Below are 22,062 nucleotides of genomic sequence, written 5' to 3' on the forward strand. Positions count from 1 at the left end.
AGTAAGACATAAATAATGCTTCTTAAATACAACAAAATAAAAATAACAATCTTCTCACATCTGCTTGATCTATTTCGAGTTCATGGGTAGCCAGAGTTTTTTTTGACAGCATCAGGCGTAAGACAGGAACTAAGCCTGGACAGGGCAACAGTCAATCACAGAGCACTGACACACATTTAGTAATAATTTAAAATGCTCTATAAACCAGGCCTACACATCTTTGAAATACTGGAGCTAAAAATATCCAACATGGGCAGAATGTGCAAAGTCCACACAGTTACTGCTTGAGCTGAGATTTGATGCACTAGACACTATAGACAATTAACACACATTTTAAATAATAGAATGGTTCCACATGGTCATAAAAGTAAATAAAATGTAGTAATCTTCATGGTTCTCCATCATGTATACATCTTTACTTTTTATTTGACAAAGTATTGTCAAATACACACTAATGCGCTTGGAGAAGAAGCTGCCTAAGGGAATCTGAATTCTGTTTTTCACATGCAGAGGTGCTAAGCAGGATGCCTTGCTTTCTAAAGATACATTCTTAATAACTGTGAAACAGGGTTTTTGCTTATCTGTGGTAGCAGCTGCTTTGTCAGTGCAAGGTGTTTTCTTTTAGATGTGGCTGCCCCTGCTTACAAAACAAAAACATATTTTTATCTTAAAATTTTGTTTGCCTACTCTGTCATAAGCAACTTAGAATGATGTGTCAGTGCTACTCAAAAGTCCAAATGTTATTTTTATAATAAACATCAGCTTTAATATTTTTGTAATTCATTTTTATATGACAGATTATTAATAAGTAAATATGAATAAATAATTATATAATGTGTAATTATACATATGTAATATGTAAATAAATGTTGTGAAAAGTTAGTGCATGGAAAAAATACATTTTAGTAGCTTCAAAAGTACATTGAGAGGTTATGATTTCTAAAACTTGAAAATATGGATAACTGCTGCATGGTTTATGTAAGCCTATGGTAAAGTGCAGAACCCTAAAACTCCCATTATTTGATAAACAATATTTTTTACTTTATAAATATAGTATTTTCACAGAATAAATCCATCCATTAATTAATGATTAATGGCTTTAGCAACACTTTAGTGATCTTCATTGATATTTACAATATTTCTACACAGGTTTATTAAAGTAGTACAGTAATGAGATAAAAGTAACTCAGTGATAAAACTGCTAAGTCTGAAGTTAGAGCAGAGCTTAAAGTTTAGGATATCCAGATTCCTGTTGCTATCACTGATTCACAGGCAGGCAGTGTTTCTATTTCCAAGGATTTTAATAATGTTGATGACATTAAATTATTACCTTAAAATATTTGCCAAATTTAAAAGGGATAAATGAAAGTGCACCTTGTAGACAGCATGCAGCTAACTGCAAAAGATGATACAGTGATCCTATTGATCAAAAATAGATTAAATAGTTAGTGTATTAAATACATAAATACACTAAATAAAAGTCTAGCTTTACACAATTTTAGTTCATTCATATTAATTAAAAAGTAATATAATTGTAGTTTAAGACTTTTAATAATAGACCAATAATAGACCATTGTCTGTATTTTATAATTCCTGACACTGAACTATTACTTTACTCATATTAAACACTGTTTCAGTGGATTTCAGAAAAAGAAAGACTTTTGTGAAGCTAAAGGATCCTTGTCCTAGCCAAGTATTTCCTTATCTAAATATTATTATAGTAACTTTATTTAGCCACTAGATCTATCCATAAATGGTACTAGTGACATGCCAGGGTATAGCCTGCTTTCTTTTATACCAATGTGCTATTAAGGAAGATTTTACTATTTTACAAATAAAAGGCATTTTATATAGCAGTACTTTTAATTATTTAGCAATGTTATTTGAATAAGCATTGAAGTTTATTACTTAGAGCTCAGATAAAGTTTTAATATACCTTCTGGTTTTAGACAAGTAAAGGTTGAAGAGAGGTGCATTGTTACACTCAGTCTGAAATTTAATGAAGCTTTTAGTTTCAAAAATTGAAAGAAAAAAAGATTTTGAAGATTATGTTCTGATAAATCTCAATTTCTAAAATAATTTATGTGTGGGTATGCTTTATTTAATTTTCCTTTGTCTGCCTCTCTTTTGCCTTATGTTGCATGATATAATTTCACTATGTGACATCATTACACTTTCTCTTTTGAATATTTTTTTGCTTCTTGTAGGTTCCTGAAATTATAAGTACTCTCAGACAAGCTGGGAAGATTGCAAGGCAGGAAGACGCCCAGCCTCAGATCCATGACCAAGATGATGCTTTCGCCAAGAAATTTGAGGTTTTATTCTGCGGCAAAGTAACAGTTCCACAAAAGAAGGCTCCACCAGCACTAATTGATGAATGTATTGAGAAGTTCAGTCGTGTATGTGCAGAGAATAAGGACACAGATGGAGCATCTGAGCAAGGACAACTTTATGACCAATCTTGGAGTTTATCAGGGGATGAAGACATGGATAGCTTACGCACTAGCACCTCAGCAAATAACACTGTCAACAGTAATTCTGCTGACTTGAACTTTTTATCTCAGAGCTGCCAAAGGACTACAATCTTCAGGAAAAATGCTAGCCTGCAGTTCCTGCCTAACATAGGTGAAAATAATGTATCTACAGGGATATTAAGAAAAAGTAGTAGTGTACCTTGTGGAATATTGCCAACCAACATCCAGGAAAACAGGACCATGCTATTCACGGTAATATTTTCAAATTTAAAATCAATTTTAATACATAAAATAGCAACCCCATTATCAGAGATGGATGTTTGAATCTTTTGTTGCCAGTCTGTTGTGTTTACTGTAGTGTGCACCATATTCCTTTGCCTATGGGATGTTGCCAGGTTACTATGTTTTGTTCTCTTCATTTCATTGTATTTCATATAGAATTCTTGAATTTTTCAGTTTGCACTTTAGCAAAAGAATACTACTTTTTTCTGTTCATAAAATCTCAAAGAAGGGTGGTCTGAGCCACACTGATTATAAAAGGAGAATATGATCAATTTTTATTATTGTTCTTTTATTTTTTGCCAGACTCTAAAGTGGGCTGACAGACCCTAGTAAATGTGTAAATTAGTTGTACTCAAGAGTAGCTGACCTTTATTTTAAAGCATGGGAAAATGTATGAAATAGTGTTACATTTGTGTGATTCCAGCATTATCCATAATTTTGTTTTAAATTTAAAAGTTCACAATTACTTCTTATTAACACAGTTATTATCACAATTACTTCTTATTAAGAATACTTTTCTCTGAGAGTGTCTATTCTTATCTTATACATCAGCCATTATCATAATTGGATTAATTGCAGTTAGTGGTGACAGTGTAAGCACCTTTTTTTTCCTGAAGTCTTTCAACTTGCTTGATTAAATAAACAGACACTCGGCTTGACTTGCTTGAATGCAATCATTATAACTTAAGAATTGACTTGAAACTTAATGGTCAGGATGTGAAGCTTACTTGAAACTTGTATATGAGGGACTTAGTCCCATTTCTGCCATCAGGTACACGGTCATATGCTTTTTACAGTTCCACAAAGCACATACTGCATAGACAGGATTGTCCAACTCCAATGACCCTTTAACTGTTTTTTCCAAAGACAAAAATTTGGTCCTCTACTCCATGGCCAAGATGGAATCATCATTATTTATCCTTCATCTGTTGTTTAACATATTAAAACAGCAAAAGAAATATTTGTCCATTTAATGGTATTCCAGGATTTAGAATTTAAGTGGATGTGACAGTTTGCATTTAAAATAAACATAGATTTGTTTATGTTCTGTGCACAACATTTCAAGAGTATTTGATGTGAAAGAGTCAATTCAGGCACTGAATTTCGAGGGTCTGATATATACTGTACCATATCATCAGCATATAGTGGTATTTTCTGTTCAAGTCCTTCTCTGAAAATTCTGTTTATCTCTGATGCATTTCAAAAATGAACAGTCAATGGCTCAATTATCATTACAAATAGCAATGTATCTACAGGATACAAGAGATATCCTTGTCTAGTAACACAATCTAGTTTGAAGTAGTCTAAAATAATGTTATTAAAACAAACTGAAGCTTCTGGACTGCTATATAGTAGTTAAATCCTTTCAAATATGTTTGGGCCAAGCCCAAATTTTGCAATGTGATGAATAGGCAGTCCCATTCAACCATATCAAATGATTTTTCTGCATCCAAAGATAATAAGATCTCTGGAGTGTTAGACTTTATGGGTGAATAAATAACATTAAATAGGCGCTGAAGATTGCAGGCTGAGTCTACCTTTAATAATTCCAGTTTGATCTTGTGATATTACTGAAGGTAGCACAATCTCAATCCTTCTAGGTGGAACTTTGGAGAGTATCTTGACATCATTATTCAACAGTGAGATTGCTCTGTATGCTGCACATTGCAGTAAGTCCTTATTTTTCTTTGGAAAAATGTTAGATAGATAGAGAGATACAGTAGATAGATAAATACTTTATTAATCCCAAGGGGAAATTCACATACTCCAGTAGCAGCATACCGATGATAAAAAATATATATATATTAAAGTAAAGAGTGATATTTTATGATAAATGCTTGACAAAAACTTTGAGGTACAATTTTATTGTCTCTGGCTTCTAGAACTGTTGCTAGTAAAAGGGGAGCAAATTAAATTGAGATTTTTTAATAAAATTCTGCACGGCAGCCATCAGGATGTGATGCTTTCCCACTTTGAAGTGAGTTTATAGCGTTGAATAATTCTGATAGTGTCAGAGGTTTATCCAATTCCTCTGCACTGAGAGCATCTAGTTGTGGTATCCATAATGTATCAAAAAACGCATTAGATTGTGTCTTTAAAACTGAGTAGAATATAAGGACTTATAGTAGTCTCTAAATGTGTGCTTTATATTTTTATGGTCAATGATTTTATCTCCGTCTGTGTTGGTGATTACTAATATTGCATTGCGAACTTCCTGCTTGTGGATTTGTTGAGATAAGATCTTATTAACCTTCTCTCCGTGTTCATAGTAATGATGTTGTAATTTAAAAATGAGTTGTTCCCTTTCTTTTGTTGTCAAGAGGTTGAGTTCTGATTGCAAAGCCTGTTTTTTGCCTTATTTGGAGACCAGCGTTCTTGATCTGTTTTGGTAATTTCACTGATTAACTCTGCAGCCTTCTTGGTTTCCCATTTATTTTTGTGGGAGAGATATTTGATAATCTGCCCTCTTAAAAATGCCTTCAGAGTATTCTGGGAGCAGAATTTCAAAAGCTATCTGGACTCAAAATTATTTGAACAAAATTGTGATTTTTCTAGCGAATTCTTTAGCAAACAACCTTAGATTGAACACCTTCCCCTTTATCATTGCAGAATAGTTTAAATACCTAGGATTAAGCATTAGAAATAAATATAAAGCTCTTTTTCAACAAAATGTTACTTTCTGCTTGGAAAAAACTTAAGGAAAACGTGCATAGATGGTCTTACTTTAGCAGGGAGAATTAATACTATGATGATGAATATCCTCCCTAAGCTTCTTTTTCTAATTTAAAACATCTCCATATACATTAAAAAATCATTTTTTTAAGAAATTAGATTCAATCATAACTTCATTCGAAATATTTACGCATTCAAAGGGCGACCCTACAACAACCTAAATCAGAAGATGGCATGGCTTTACCTAATTTTCAGTTTTATTACTGGGAGGCAAACATACAAGCTATAAAAACCTGGACATTGAGACACATAGATGAACACACACTAGCTTGGTCTGCAGTAGAAATTAAATCCTGCAGCATTTCTTTATAGTCCCTGCTTTGAATTTCAGTAAATACAAGGTATCATCAATATACTAACAACCCAATTGTCCTTCATCCAATTAAAATATGGAACCAATATAGTTAGAGAATATTTTATCTGTCGCACCTGTACATGATAACCACCTTTTACCGCCCTCTCAAACTTACACAGTTTTCAATGTTTGTATATAAATAATGTCTTTGCATCCTTCTAAAATTCCAGTCTAAATTTAGCATTCCATCAACACAATTTTTCCACTGTCTCAAAATTAGAAACTTTGCTAAACAGTATCTGACCAATTTTCCTTACCTCTCACCTATTTCTATTTCAGAAGAAATACTGATCAGTCTTGAAGATTCAGACAGCACATCCATAATATATAAAACATTTTAAAGTCTCCTCCTATTAAAGATCCCATAGTACAGTGGCTAAAGGATCTCTCACACAACATTTCAGAAAAGCAGTGGAAGGCAGCCATGCACAAAATTCACTCTAGCTCCATATGCACAAAGCATTCATTTATTCAACTTAGTACTAGGGTGTTGTACAGTGTTAGCCATTATGAATGTAAAGAAAAGCCAAGCAAAATGACACCTTTTTTTGGCTAACTAAAAAGATTACAATATGCAAGCTTTCGAGGCAACTCAGGCCTCTTCTTCAGGCAAGATGTAATCCAACTTATAAAAACTCTTTATTCAACTTAAATTTTTTTATCAAGCAAATATATCTCATTTACAATTGTCCAAAATGTTTCCAGGGCAAGAACCAAGCTGCGAATGTTGGAAATCGAGCTCCAGCTTCACTAGGCCACATGTTTTTAGCATGTACCAAATTAACATCCTTCTGGACAAAATTATTAAATGACTATCAGACAGTCTTAGTGTCACTATCCCTCCTAATCCGTTAACAGCTGTGTTTGCTGTTCTCCCAGATGGGCTTAAAGTGGAGAAGGACAAGCAAACTGTGATTACCTTTACTTCACTATTGGCATGTAGACATACTGTATCTTCCTGAACTGGAAGAATCCTAGCCCGCCTCTTTCAAGTCAGTGGGCAACTGATGTTATGTACTATTTGAAATTGGAAAAAATCAAATTCTTACTTAGAGGATCTGTTCAAAACCTTTTCTAAAACCTGGCAGGATCTAATCAATAACATTTTAGAATAAGCATTTATACTGGAGAGAAGGACATCTTTTCCTCTTTATTACTCTAAATGTTTTACTTTGGCTGTTGGCCTTGCTCTCTTTCTCATTGGTGGAGGTTGAAGTGAATTTAGTTTTGTTATTTTTGACTGGATTGCATGGAACATGACATGCCATTAAAAAAATTCAGTAAAAGATTAAAAAAAAATCATATTCTGTACTTGTACCTTTGATAATAGCTGATGATGACTAGGTGATACATCTAGTTTGTAGTCTGGTTTAAATCAGTGTTTCCCAACCTCGGTCTTGGGGGCACACTGTGGCTTAGGATTTTATTCCAACCAGCTTCTGTTTTTAATTGGACCCCTGGGCTAATTAAGTGATGTGTTATTTCCTAAGTTCTGTATTTTGTGAACAATGTAGAAATTAGAAAACTAAGTTTGTTAATATATATATATATATATATATAGTGAACTTGACCCGGACACAGACAGACGGACATCTTTAAGTCACCCAACACACTGTTTATTTACAACAATATTTACAATAATCACGTGCACAAACCCCAGTGCCTCCAACACCGATTCCCTCAATGTCCAGGCCACACAGTCCTGTGCCTCTTTTCCTCCTGGCCGCCTCCAATCCTCACTCCAGCTCCGTCCTCTTCCACCCGACTTCCACTCATGACTGGAGGGAGGCGGCCCCTTTTATAGGAACCCAGATGGGCTCCAGCTGCTTCCCGGCAATTTCCCGTGGACACACCCCCGTGTGGCGGAAGTGCCGGCTGCGCACCTGGAAGCCGTCCGGGTGTCCCCTGTCGTCTTCCCCCCGGCACTTCCTGGTGTGGCTGGAGTGCCGGGCTCTCTGGATATTAAGGCACTGGGGTGCCGCCTGGCGGTGGCCACGGGCCCCTACAGGGCTGGGCTTCCAAGCCCTCTACCCGAGGCCTCCAGCATAACCAGGACGGACGCCCCCTCTCGGTCTGGAGGAGGCACAAGCCCTCCTCTGGTCCTCCTGGGCGTCCCGGCCGGGGACCACACAGGATATACCGGCATCGGGGCGCCGCCTGGCAGTGGCCATGGGTCCCTACAGGGCTGGGCTTCCAAGCCCTTTACCCGTGGCCCCCAACATAACCAGGACGGACGCCCCCTCGCAGTCTGGAGGAGGCACAAGCCCTCCTCTCGTCCTCCTGGGCGTCCCGGCCGGGCTCCTGCCCCAGCCGGGGACCACAATATATATATATATTTATGTGTGTGTGTGTGTTTGTGTATATATATTGTCAGGGATGCCAGGGGCGACGACCCAGCCGGGACGCCTTGAGGGACCGGAAGAGGACATGCGCCCATCTTGGATCACGTGGGAGACGCCACCCTGGTTGCTTTGGGGGCCACCGGTTGAGGGCATTGAAGCCCAACCATGTAGGGGCCCGTGGTCACCGCCAGGGGGTGCCCCAGTGCCTTGCGAACCCTGGACCTCTGCACTTTCCCCACACCAGGAAATGCTGGGAGGAAGAGAAGCAGGGACAACCGGAGTGCTTCTGTGAGTACAGCCGGCACTTCCGCCACACAGGGGCGTGTCGGCGGGTGATTGCCGGAACCCACCAGGAGCACATCCAGGTGCTAATAAAAGGGGCCGCCTCCCTTCATTCGAGGCTGGAGGGTGGAAGAAGGACAAGGTCAGGAACGAGAGAGAGTAGGAGGCGGCCCTACTCTCTGGGGGGTTTGTGTGTGCACTTTTGAACATTGTAAATAGCTGTAAATAAACGTGTGGTGGTGGAAAACAACGTCTGCCTTTCTGTGCCCGTGCAACGTTCGCAATACTATATAGATAGATAGATAGATATATTAAAATTTACCAAGCAGTTATATGGGAATAATGTATTTTCTTCTTTTTAACAATATTTTCATCTTGATTTTAATTTTACTTTTCTAGGTGTTCTAATTGTTTAATTACTCCATTATTTACTAATTAGTGGGTCTGATGCAAAAGTAGTTGCAGCCTTTGATTATTCAGTGTTGTTTGCCTGACTGTCTGCTCTGCTCATCTTTAATTGTCATTAATAAGATACAACGAAGGGGAAAAACTGCACAGAGAAAGGGAAAAATATAATGAAATCAACAAAAGAGAGTTAAGCATTTAAATCTATAGCAAAAACAGAAATATTTCTAAATATCTTATAAATGTAAAAATCATGCTGCTGTGCTTTTCTGAATGTAAAAATAAATAAAGAAAACTAATACCAGCTAATTAATTAAATGAGATCAGTGTTATCGGGTAATTAGGAATCTGGTTGGAACAAAAACCTGCAGCCACAGTGTGCCCCCAGGACCTAGGTTGGGAAACACTGGTTTTTTGTGCAGTGTCCTTTTACATAGAGCATAAACAATATATATTAAAAATGCAGGCTCTTGCTTAATACTAGACTCTAATTCTTCACACAGATTATATTTAGAGGCAGTCAAGGACTCCATCCTGCAGTTGAATGAATGTAATCTTATAAGGCCAAGCACTATTAAATTCATACTTTTTTGGAGCACTTTGAAATGACATTTCTCAGTAATATCCCAGCCTACTGAAAATGAATGTCACTAAGACAAGCATAGAACATCAAACTGGAAACTTCTTTGGTATGCAGTTTTGGTCAATTTAGCTTTAGTATCAGATACATTACCCTCTGGAGATTTTTTTTTTCATTGCTTAGTTTCCGTAACCCAGGATACTTGTATTCTAAACTATGGAATCATGAGTTTTCAGCTATACTGTATTTTCAAGAGATTAGTTTTAAATACCTGTTTGGGTCAAAATTTGTATTTTGGTTGCTGGGAGACTAAATGTTGATGTTTTAGACTCCCAATTGACTATAAATTGATTTTAGTTTCTTACTGATAATTGGGTGGACCTGTTTCAGCTTGTCTTAAATTCCAATGTGCTGACTGGTAATACAAGTTTAATGGTTACTCTTTACTTTATTCATGGTGGACATTGCATATTTTCAGGCATATTTTATGAAGTATTATCTCTATTCTCACACCTCTATTTATGTCATTAAATCTACATCCCTGGGCTTATACATTGGGCTTGTTTTAGATTCTGATAAAACACATATCCACTTATAAGCATGGAACATTACAATGCTATAAACCATGCAAGAACCCCTAGTAGAATCAGATACAGTGTGAATTTGTACTTTCGGACATTAAATACAATACAAAATATTGTGTAAAGTTGCAGAGAGGAAAACATTTCACTATTTATATGTATGTGCCCTCTAACAATTCAGATTATTAATTTTTTGGAGACCATAGTTCCACTCCTCCAAATGGTAGCACCAATAAAACTCTGCAATGATGTAGGGAAACTTTCATTACTCAAGAGTATAATGACAAAGACACAGGGGTGTGGAAATCAAATTTGTTTCTACTTGTCCACGGACAAGTAAACTTAGAAAATCCACTTGTCCGCCAGTTAAATTCACTTTCCCATTAACAAATAACATAAGTGAAAAATAGTTTATTTTTTCTGATCTCTTTTATTGATACCAAAACTGCCTTCCATTTTAAAACTGAAAAAAGTTCTTTCAGGGAGTAGTATTTTGCCACCTTGCTCTAGAACATCATATAAAAGATTCCCTTATTTTAACTGGCTAATAAACAATGCCTTCGTTATAGCTACACTAGTTATTTTTTCACATATTACAGTTACATAACAGAACACTGTCCTGATTCATTTTCTGCTATGTTCTTCAGCTTTTGTCTTGCAACATCTTCTCCCCCAAGAATCTTTACTATCTCAGACAGCATGGGCTGAATGCTGTTCATTTCTGCTTGAGCTGAACTGCATGGTTCCTGGACTGATGGTCCTGCAGAAGTGAATGCTTATGACTTTTCAGGATTTTTATGAGTGATGTGCCTGTTGCCAGGTGACAGCCAGAATTCCACAGCTGGTCGTGGGTCAAACTCTTCTAAAGAAGCAGTCTTGAACAGCCTAGCATAATGCTCAACATTTCGAGCGTTTAGCTTTAGAAAACGCTTTTTCAATTGAACCAACTTTTTTCTTACTTTTAGACTCATGTCTCTATCTGACGTACTAAACCCCCAGTTCCTATCCTTTTTCTTTCTGCACATAACCAATCACCACACGATAAACGTATTTGTGAAATTAAAACTAGTTATAAGCTTAGACCTCTGAATGGATGGCATAATTAAACATGTATAACGAAAATTGTTTTAAAGTTCTGAAAACTGGGGTCTAGGTTTATAACTTGTTTTAATTTCACAAAGACGTTTATCGTGTGGTGATTGGTTATATGGAGAAAGACAAAGATTACGAACTGGGGGTTTAGTACGTACGGTAGACACAGCAAACAGGCAATAAAGAAAGCCTGCTCAGAAAAACATCCATGGAATTCTTTGTTCGTATCTCCGACCTCCAGATCACGAACCCAACATTTACACAATATATCAGTTAAACCTGTGCGATACCCATTCAGATATTCAGTTTTTTGGAGCCTCGTCACACCTGCCATAAACCTCACTACACTGAACGTAGACCTGAGAACCCCATAATGCAAGGGAGCAGCACTACAGCCACGCCACCGTGCCCCCGCCACCCATGTCTAATACATGCTTTAATGCATTTCATCGTGAAAAAGATATCAAGTATTTATCTTAGTATTCTGAATGTTCATTGAGCAGGAATATCATGAAGTCAATGTGCGGCGATTGCTGCCGGCGCCTCTCACTGCAAGAGAAAGTCAGTTTAAGAAGCGCGCAGAGATTAACAACTGGGTCGTGGAACACTTAATATAAAGCATTTAATGTGCTACATTAATTTATGACGGGGTTTGAGAAAATCTAGTAAATGAAACATTCATTTTAAAGTGAAATTTAGTTTGCGACATTCAACTGACAAAATAAACTACGAGAATAAAGTCAACATGTTGACTTTAATCTGACATTTACATTTTTTTGTCTTCACTGTGTCCGTATTTTTTTCACAGTGGCCTTACTACGCTTTCCTAGGTTTTTTAAGGCCTGTTGTGCCAGTTTTAATCAAGAAATGATCCATTTCTCATCCGCGATGCTACTTACTTCAGTTTCAACAACACGCATATAGTGAGAACAACTTGCTTATCGCAGTGCATTATGGGTTACCCAGGTAATTCCTAATGACGTATTCGAAATTCAGCAAGAGGTTACATTTCCAAAGAAGTAAATATATTACCGATGTTATCGGGAAAAAAAATAATCGCGTCTAAGTGAAGATTTTTATTGATATTTCATAACTTTTGGAAACCGTTAGAATGTTTTCTTTATTTTTAAAAAACTGACAGCGCGAAACCAACTTGTTTTATATGAAAAATTATCTAATCAAAAGCGATCTATAGACAGCTCATCAAAATTGATGTCACGCAATAAATTTCTTAACTCCTCAATATATCACAACCTACGCGAAATCGCAAATTTCAGAAAAGATCAAATGCCTAACAAGCTTTATGTGGCGAAAACAATTGCATTGTAGGTGAAATGACCGCATTTTTATATGGAAAAAATTAAATTTTAATATATAAAAGTTATCGATTATAATGAAAAATCATCAAATTACATCGTAATGTCGGCATGAAAAAAATGACCGCATCTTCAAGCGTGTAAATAGTAGGGTAAAATACTTATGTAAGACCACAAGAGTGCTTCCCCTTTGAAAAATCAGCCATCATTTTGTTAACAATATTGAATACCAATTTGAGACATGAAGAACATGCCTAAGTAAACTGTTTCCGCACGAAGCACGTACCCAAATGTTTATAATTTGAAAGTAGTGGTAAAAATGTGCCCTGCACTGCACATGTAATCCTTTTTTTCTCCATAAAAATTGCACTTGTCCCCGGACAACTGAAACCAGGAAACACGCTTGTCCGACGGTCAATTTACCCGTGTCGGACAAGTCGGGCGTTGGATTTCCGCACCCCTGAGACACCAAGAGTAGCATAAACAGGACTAACAACCTTCCTGATCTGAGTAGTGAATTGTTATGGGATTGTGGTGCTGATCAAAAATTACCAGTAAAAAACATCATGTTTAGACACAACATTCATGTGTGTACCTGAACTATTGCAGCCTGGCCAGAAGCTAATATGAAGTCCTATATTGGTGATACTCACCTGTTTACTCTTATTTTAATGTTTTTTATTAACATATTAACATGCATTTGGTCTCTCTCTCGAATTTAGATCAGGTTTTTTCTATAATTTGCTTAAACATTCTGGTTGATTTTGCAACTTCTGACATTATGCTAAGTATCATAGTTCGGTTGCAGCACTGATTTATTCACGCAAATCTGAGAGACAGATGACAGGCTGAAGAGAGGGGGAGGCAGTACCTAAGGAGTAGTGAGCTGAGCGAGGTCATCCTCACTCACATGCAAGCCTCCGTTCAAGTCGCTCTACCTCCCCCACGTGTTGGAGCGTACCTTGCCTTCGCTTAGCTTGTGATACCTGTTTGTTCAGCAGACATTATCATCTAAAGATTGTTAAAGAGTAACATTTGACATTTTTGAGAGTGAAATCTCAGCTACATGTGTTTTAGAGGGTACCTGCTCATTGGCAGAGTTGTCACGGCCATGTGCTCTTCTCCCCATGCCGGGGACACTCTCCCGTCAGAGGTGATCACGATCAGCTACAGTGGCAACATTTGACATTGGAACGTACCAACCTTCTGCTTGGCCAGAGATACCTTGCCAACTTCTTACATTTTTGGCAAAGAGATGACAGCTACATTCTTGTCTCTGATAGCAAAACCAAAAATATTATATATCATACGAATGCTATCAATATAAATTCTTCTCAACACAAATTATTACATTTTTTAAATTTTTTTCATAGATTTTTAAAGTTTCACTACTGTCCTGTTTCATTACTATGTGGGCGGAGCCACGGGGAGAGCTACTTTCTTATTAGGTAACTAGGGGGCTCTGCCCCCTGCTTGCTTCGCTTGCCAACCCCTGTGTGGACCCTACGTGCTAGTCATTTCCTGGATTTGCCACTTGCGATGAATCATGCTATGCTTTTGGATAAACACAGATATAAACTCTGTCTTTGATATCTCCGTTTGTCAAAACTATTATTGTTGACAGTTCCTCACATGTTGGTTTATTATATACAGTATGCATGTGTGATCTTTTTAATTTACATAGAAATCCAAGAAAACTTCTTTGTCCATGTTATGGGTCCTGAATCGTGTAAATCTACGTTTTGAGCATTGTATGTTGTTAACGCGAACAGATTATTGTAGATTCAGATATTTTGCCTGTAGTGTTTATGGATTTCAATTTCACCAAATAACAAATCTTTTATTTCTTGCGGATACGACTCTTCATTGGGAAGAAACACTACTTTTTGTTCATGGCAACACGAATTAGATAATCAACAAGTCTCCTACTTAAACTTTAAAGCTGACCAATATCTACATACTGTACTTTCGTCATATCACCTATGTCCTTATATTCAATCTCTTTTCGCTGTTCCATTATTTCATTGAGTAATAATTTTCATTTGTTAGTGCTAATGCAATTTTTACTATCAGTTTTATGAGATTTTCGAATTTTAGTACTTTCATAATCTCTAACCTGCTCTCCATGTGTCTCATGCCATCGTTTTTGAACCTCTTTACGACATTCTACTTTGTCTTCTACTCTTTGTCTTTTCTTCTTCTACTTTATGTCTTTTATTTTTGCCCCCTCTTAGACCTGTTAGGTTTTCAATTCATCTCTTGGCACAAAATTGTGTTGTGGGACATGAAATTATCTCTGTGAAAAAGTCTTTTCTCGTCCCAAGATTTTTTAATATAATATAGAGATAATGTTACATGTTTGCAAATAAATCAGGTTGTAAAGGATATTATAGTTTTGTTTTTTTTTTTGTTAAGAAAAATTTTTATTACTAATGCATACATTCCTATTTTTGGGGGCATATTCTGCTTCAAATGATTAATTATCCAACATGAAGTTTCTTTTGTTTCCTTTCCTCCAGCTTTACATTGTGGGCAAATGTTGGCTAAATTTTAAGTCAAAGACATCATTTCTATACTGGATTTTAAATCTTTTTTCCAGAGTTGCTATGGCAACAGACTAACCTCATAAAGCCTTGGTTTTCCTCATGAGAATTATGATGTTCAAGAGTTTGTTTTTTAATTCAGTAGCTTGCATTACACCATTGGGAGAGCCTGCCAAGCATACTTCCTCAAAGCGTTTAGCCCCAACTTAAATGTTCAAATAATCTGTAAGAATACCTGTTTCAGCCTCTTTAAACCACTTCAATTTGTAGCTTCTGCATTTTAGTCAAAACTTTTTGGCTTTGTATTAAGAACATTTAGTACTGTTAACCTAATACTGTACCTAATAGTTTCTATTATCACATTGCTATAATTAAGATACAGCAGTATTTCCCAACCTTTTTTTCTGTGGTGGCACACTTTCTGTAACCAAAATTATCCCAAGGGATACCACTGTTTTACTAGCAACCAACACATTATATCTCGTACATGTGCTCAGCTGTCCAAAGGAGCAGGACCACTGGAGATGCCGGTAAAGAAGCAACTCCAAGATCAGCGTTCGCAGATTCGGCACTTACAGTAGTGAGCACTTTCATGGCATCTCCCAAATGATTTGACCCTTTGCCTGACACACTCTGCTTCAGAGACAACTTGTACAGTATGCCCACTATCCACTGGCCCTGTGAGACTTGCAGACGATCTCACACACCCAGATAAATGGATTCTAGCAGCTAGGAAGCACATTCATAGTGCTCAAGTGGTATATCTGCAACACAGCAATTGCGGAGCTGTGTCAGTTTCTCCAGGTAGCCCTGTTCTCCTCAGAGAGGTTTTGACCTCTTGTAGAACTTGTCCCTCTCAAGTTCTCAACCAAGTGCACTACAATATTATTTCCATGGCACACCTGGGTAGCTCTCATGGCACACCACTGTGCCAAAACACACTGGTTGAAAAACACTGAGACAGATTAACGATAAATTTCTCATTTCTAATTTTTCAAAAGTTATTTATCTTAAACTCCATATTAAACATATTTTTTAAATTTGTAAGCATTTATATGCTTTCACAATGGAATTCATTTGCTTTTTTCTTCTCCATACAGGTCATTTTGCTTCTTTTTCAGCATTAGACTTATATTATATTTCTAACTGAGAGTAAACAAACACATAACTCGTAAGTCTTGTTTTGCAAGCCTTGAATGTTTGTTATTGTTTTATATCTTAGCATTATAGGTATTTTTGACCAGGGTTGTCAAATTATACAAAAACTAGCTGTGTGCTATCAATTTTAGACGAGTTAAGATCTAAATACTCAACATAAACCTCATGTTTTTTATTTGATACGTTAGTTGTACATTTGGTCTGATACAATATAATAATACACACCCGATCCCTTTCCTTCATGGTGGCCTTTTCCTCTTCAGATAGACCAAGTCCATATTCAGCGCTTCCTCTTGCCATCACTTTTCTAACTCACCACTTAGTTTGCTGAGAAGATGTAGCAGTAGTTGCTATTGCTTTCATCAGGATTGGTGACTCTAGCCTAGATAAGTGGAAGCTTTGATTTCCAACATATGGATTGATTTATTGTTATTTTCACTCATTCATTACCCACCACCAGTCTTTAGTCATTGTCACAGTCATTAGTCACCATTATCTATCATTCAAGAGCATTATAAGCTATAGACCTCATTCATGTGACCTAAGCGGGTGTAAGAAGTTGCTGCCACGTTTTTTTTTTTTTGTTTGTTTTCTTATTTTTGATTGGTCAAAGAATGACATACAGAATGAAACTTCACAGGATTCATTTCACCCTTTACAGATTCATCAAAAATATAACATATATGGCCAAAATACTTATTTTCCTGACAATAAAATGCTATTTGAAATTGTGATTTTAAAGCTGTTACAATACAAGGAAAATCAGAAATATGGCAGGTATTTCCCATTATATTTAAAGAAAAAGGAAACCAGTTTTGTTTGCTATGATGAATGCTTAACAGTTTTAACATAAAACAGCAGCAAATCAGGGAACTCGGGTTCATGAGTGAAACATAACAGAATTACAAGCATAATGATACTTTAGGCCCCTGGAGAAGTGTTTAAAATCTCTTGTTAATACACCCATTAACCAAAAAAGCAGAGCAGTGCGGTAGAAAAATCGATTTGTTCTATAAAAGATGTTACAACCTAACAATTAAAAATGATAAAAGCACTGATCATGTGGTATGCAAAATACAGTATGTCAAAAACAGAAGTATTGCAGCATAGTGTGTCTGGAGTAACACAAAGCCAAAATGAATGCAACAAAAAACAAAGGACTGTTCTTTTATAATCAAATGTCAGCATTTGCCTTTTAATAAGAATTTTTTATATAGATTAAAATTATATTTGAATAGCAATATTTGATCTGCCAGCCCTAATCTTTACTATCAGAGCTTTTAAGAATGTTCTAAATTGCACAAGAAGCCCTTATAATTAAATAATTGGCTGTGGGCTATTAATGGTGGATGTGTTTGATTTGAGCCTGGATCATTATAGGAGATTTTGAAGAACTGTTTAGAGTTACCTGATTTTTTTCGAAAGAAGACTTTTGAGAAAACTGCTGACTTCTTCTGACAGCCTGTGGTGCGCTAGCATTTCTGGTGATAGAATGCAGGTAGAGACAGTGGCAGGCTGCTTCTAGAATTATGCTGTCATCTTAGTTAGGTAGTTTTATTTTGCTCATGCATATGTCAAATTTCATAAGTGTACCAAGATTAGGACTACTATTTTATTCATTCATTAAATGTGTAGTTGTTGTATTTGCTGTATAACTTGGAAGTTGATTACTTTGTATAATGTTTTTTGTGTAAGAGTTTGACCAAATGAGTTTTTGTGCAAAAGATTTAGCTACAGGAATAAAATAAAATGTAGCTTGTGCTATTGAAGACTTATCAAAGCATTTCTGCTTTGAAAGAAAACGAGAATGGTTGGTTTCTTTAATACTCTTTAATAATATTCTCAGGTCACATATAATAATGGTTGAATTTGTAGTATTTTGTCCTGCTATAGTAATATTAAACATTTTTCATTGTATCATGTTATGTAGATTTAAAGGTATACATAAGATATAAAAACATGAATATCACTTTGTGTTGTACCTAATATTATTGATTTATTTATTTATATATATATATATATATATATACATATATATATATATATATATATACACATATATATATATATATATATACACACCCACACATATATATATATATATATATATATATATATATATATATAATTATCTTTTTGTAGATGTTTTTAAACAGACATTATTTTGTAAATTTCTAAATACTTAAGCTATGGCTGTCTTATTAAAGAAACTGCTGTGAATGTTTTAAAATTAAATTGGCATTATCATTATTTTTAGTGGAGCTACAGTGGTGTACGACAATTTTGATTTTTGTTGGTTTTTTTTGTTTTTTTTTGCAGATTGGCCAAGCTCAAATTTATCTTATTAGTCCAGACACAAAAAAAGTTGCTATTGAAAAAAGCTTTAAAGAAATCTCATTCTGTTCTCAGGTTAGTGCATTAACTCTTCATTTGCTTGTTTACTTGTTTTTGATTGCTTAAAATCCAAACTTTATTTACATAGAATTGTTTGCACTGAATATATTTGCATGTTTATGTATTTTAATGGGGATTTTCTTTTTAACTTGCAAACTTCACTTTCAGATTGACACAAATTGATTATGTTAATAAGCTCTGTCATTATTGGTGGTGGCATTTATCTTAAAAAAAACTTCATAGTGCTACTTACTGAAGAAGGAAATGTTTTAGTTCCTATTGCTTTTTTTTCTTTCATAAACTTATCCTGCATTTTATGAAGTATAATTTTAAATTAACTCCATTGTTGTACATCAATCTGCACATGTGGAAGACTGTCCCAGGTTATTTTTAAAACTTTCTCACTTTTAATTAAATTTTGTCAGTTTGGAATTAAGTGTAATTGTTTTAAATTTTTCTGATTCACTCTGGCAAAGCACTGGGAAACATATATTTTGATCAACATATACTACTGATTTTAGTATTGTTATATTCTAGATTTTCTCTTTAGCATTACAGAATGTTAAATCTAGACTAGAAAATCTAGAATTTCTTGCTGGGACTTTGCTGAGTTAAAAACAATCAGTGATTACATCTTTGAATTCCAATTCCTGTGCCTCACAATGTGTTTTTTTTTCTAATTTTGCATTAGGGTAATGAAATGCACATCATATCTTTCTCGTTGACTAGACACTTCTCTTTTTCACACTCCTTGGCACTCCACGCATCCAATCTAATCAATGTTATCTCCATTCTTTCTAATTTCGCTTTGTGTTCTGCTTTCATCTGCCATGTATTATTCCTGTAGGCATACTACTCCTTACATAGCTTTCATTAATTTTACAATTCAGTGTCAGAGATCTACTTTAGAAATCATAATGGGGACTACTCTTGGAATTTGAACCTCTCCGCCTCTCACACACCTAGCGTTTACATTATCACTGCTATATCTGCACCTCCATTAAGACTCAGCATCTCATCTTAGTAGAGGTTCCCTTCTTATGCATTCACTGCCCACAAATTGTGCAGTTGATTCAATTTTTCCAGCATCTTTACCATAAATACCAAATGAGTACTCATCAGTCTCTTCCACATATCCTGCCACTTTACCTACAGCCATCACCTTGGTCTTTCATGCATTTTGCTTGAGGGATTTTTCTTTTAAACTAGAGTTACATTTCAGTAGTGTCTCTTTCCTTTCCGCTTCACTTTTTGCTTTCGAAGTGCATTCATTGACATACAGGAGCCTTTATTGCTGTCCTTCACACACTCCTCTGGTCATCATTTCCAACAATATAAAAAAAGCAACAAACTCATTATGGATCCCTGCTGCAACTCCTTCCTTCACCTCAAACGTTTTACCATAGCCATCTCCTTTCCTGAGCACTGCTTGTGATTCCCCATTCAATGACATCATCAATATGTTAACCAGTCATTGTTAGTTTCTTAATGCCCGGCATCTCTAATGGCAGTGTATCAAACACCTTTTTTAAAAATGAATAAGGCACTTTTCTTGCATTGACATCATGACTGTTCCTGTCCTATATATTAAAACAAAGTTTTATCTTTTGCTGCCTGCTTTACGTTTTCTTTACTTTGCGTGCAAACTCTCATCTCTTGGCTTCTTGGCCCCCTTCCAACTGCATTTTTACCATGTTGTTTCAGTTCCTAATGCCTTGGTCTGTTACGTTCTGCCATTACTTTATACCATTCCATATCACCTCATCATTCCAATGCCGTGTTTAATTTTGTCTCACAGTGCCTAGGAAGGATAGCATTAGATTTTTAATTAGAAAGGAAATCAGTAGAAAGATCACGGTCAATATAACAACAAGAGTCGATACAGAAAGACAAAAGATTATTAAAAATAAAGGCAGAATGTAAAACAAAATTTGTAATTTGAGAATGTTGCTAGGGAATCAATAACCAAAGTTAGTCATATAATCAGATCCAAAATGAAGGGTGAAATCTGTAGGCAAAGAACAGAAGCAAAGTTGAAACAAAAGGTCTAATAATAGCACTCTAAAATAATACACACTTAGGCCGGAGTTATACTTCACGCAACGCGACGCATGCTGCAGCGGACGCTCCTGCTACGCAAGCGTTGTAGTGTTTATACTTGCGCGCGTACTTTACGTAAATCTGGAGGAATCCACCAGGTGGCAGTGCGAGATATTATCGCGGTGAGAACATGTTCGGCTTCTCTGTGTTGTGAAATGCCTAAAACACCTATTAAATTCCGATAACACCTTACCGCAGTATCTCTGAAAAGGATGTTTATTGATTAAATCCATAAATCCAGGGATGTATGTGTCCTTTCCAGGAAGCATTGGCACGAGTGAGAAACAGTCCCTTGACGAGGCCTCAGCTCATCGCAAGGTGAATACAAGCACACACATACACTAGCGTCATTTTAGCGGCACAAAATCCCCAAATCTGCATATCTTTGGAAGGAAACCAGAGCACAGTGTGGAATACAAGCAGGAAATACGAGCAATATAACTCCCTGCGAGACAGCAGTGCTATCGCTCCGCCACCGTGACACCCCCGTGTGTGTAATTATTCTCCCATGTGTGTATTTATTAACAGTATTCATTATTTAAACGAAATTATATGTAAAATGTAACATACACATTTGAATGCATTTCATCATGAAAGTGATATCAAGTATAAATCTAAAGATTCTAAATGTGCAGAGAGTTGGAATATCATACATTTAATTTGTTCTGTTTGGCGATCTATTGCTGCTTTCCGCTGCTGAAGCAAAATGCCGACATACAGATGCATTTGTGGTGCTTTTATATTCAAGCGTCACATATTCCCGATCGTAATGACACGATACATTTTAAAAGTCTCACATACCATCTTTTGTGCCATCTATTTTTTATTGTTTTACTTTACCTGCTGTCAGGTCCAAGAAGCTCGTAGCAATTAAAAACTGGGATGACGTTTACGACCGTCTGCTTTAATGATAAAGTAAACTACGAGGTTAAAGTGGACATTTCGAGATTAAAGCCGAAATTTCCACTTTAATCACAAAATACACATTTTCACCGTGTCCTTTATTTTTTTCTCAGTGGCTCAAATATAATGCTATACATTATGTTGCTGTTGTTAAGTTGCAAAAAATAAAAAAGACATATATAAATGACACGATACATTTTAAAAGTCTCACATACCATCTTTTGTGCCGTCTATTTTTTTTGCAACTTCACATCGGCTACATAATGTATAGCGCTGTATTTGAGCCATTCATCAAACAGCAAAGTGCGCACATCGATCCCCGAAGGATCTCCATAGAGGCTTGCTGTCACATGTAGATAGTAAACAGAGACTCTGACGTCACGTTCCGACTTTTAGCACACTCGCCCCGACTTTTGCTGGTACTGCAACTCGCGCACGCGTCGCGTATTTCTGAGGACCTGCTCAGAGGACGCGTGAAATGAACGCTGGGAACGCGTGGCAGCCATGATGCAGACGCGTACG

At 36.2% G+C, this 22,062-nt stretch overlaps 1 protein-coding gene across 5 annotated transcripts in view; it reads left to right on the forward strand.

Moving 5' to 3' along the window:
• tbc1d1 (TBC1 (tre-2/USP6, BUB2, cdc16) domain family, member 1) overlaps positions 1-22,062 on the forward strand; it is a 294,800-nt gene that overhangs the window by 90,353 nt on the left and 182,385 nt on the right. For all 5 annotated transcript variants that reach the window (XM_039751281.1, XM_039751283.1, XM_039751284.1 and 2 more), the window contains 2 exons: positions 2,208-2,726; positions 18,463-18,552. In XM_039751281.1, coding sequence (XP_039607215.1) covers positions 2,208-2,726; positions 18,463-18,552 — 609 coding nt within the window. The remainder of the gene's footprint in view (positions 1-2,207; positions 2,727-18,462; positions 18,553-22,062) is intronic.

This window comes from Polypterus senegalus, chromosome 4 (assembly GCF_016835505.1).
Source record: "Polypterus senegalus isolate Bchr_013 chromosome 4, ASM1683550v1, whole genome shotgun sequence".
NCBI classification, from domain to species: domain Eukaryota; kingdom Metazoa; phylum Chordata; class Cladistia; order Polypteriformes; family Polypteridae; genus Polypterus; species Polypterus senegalus.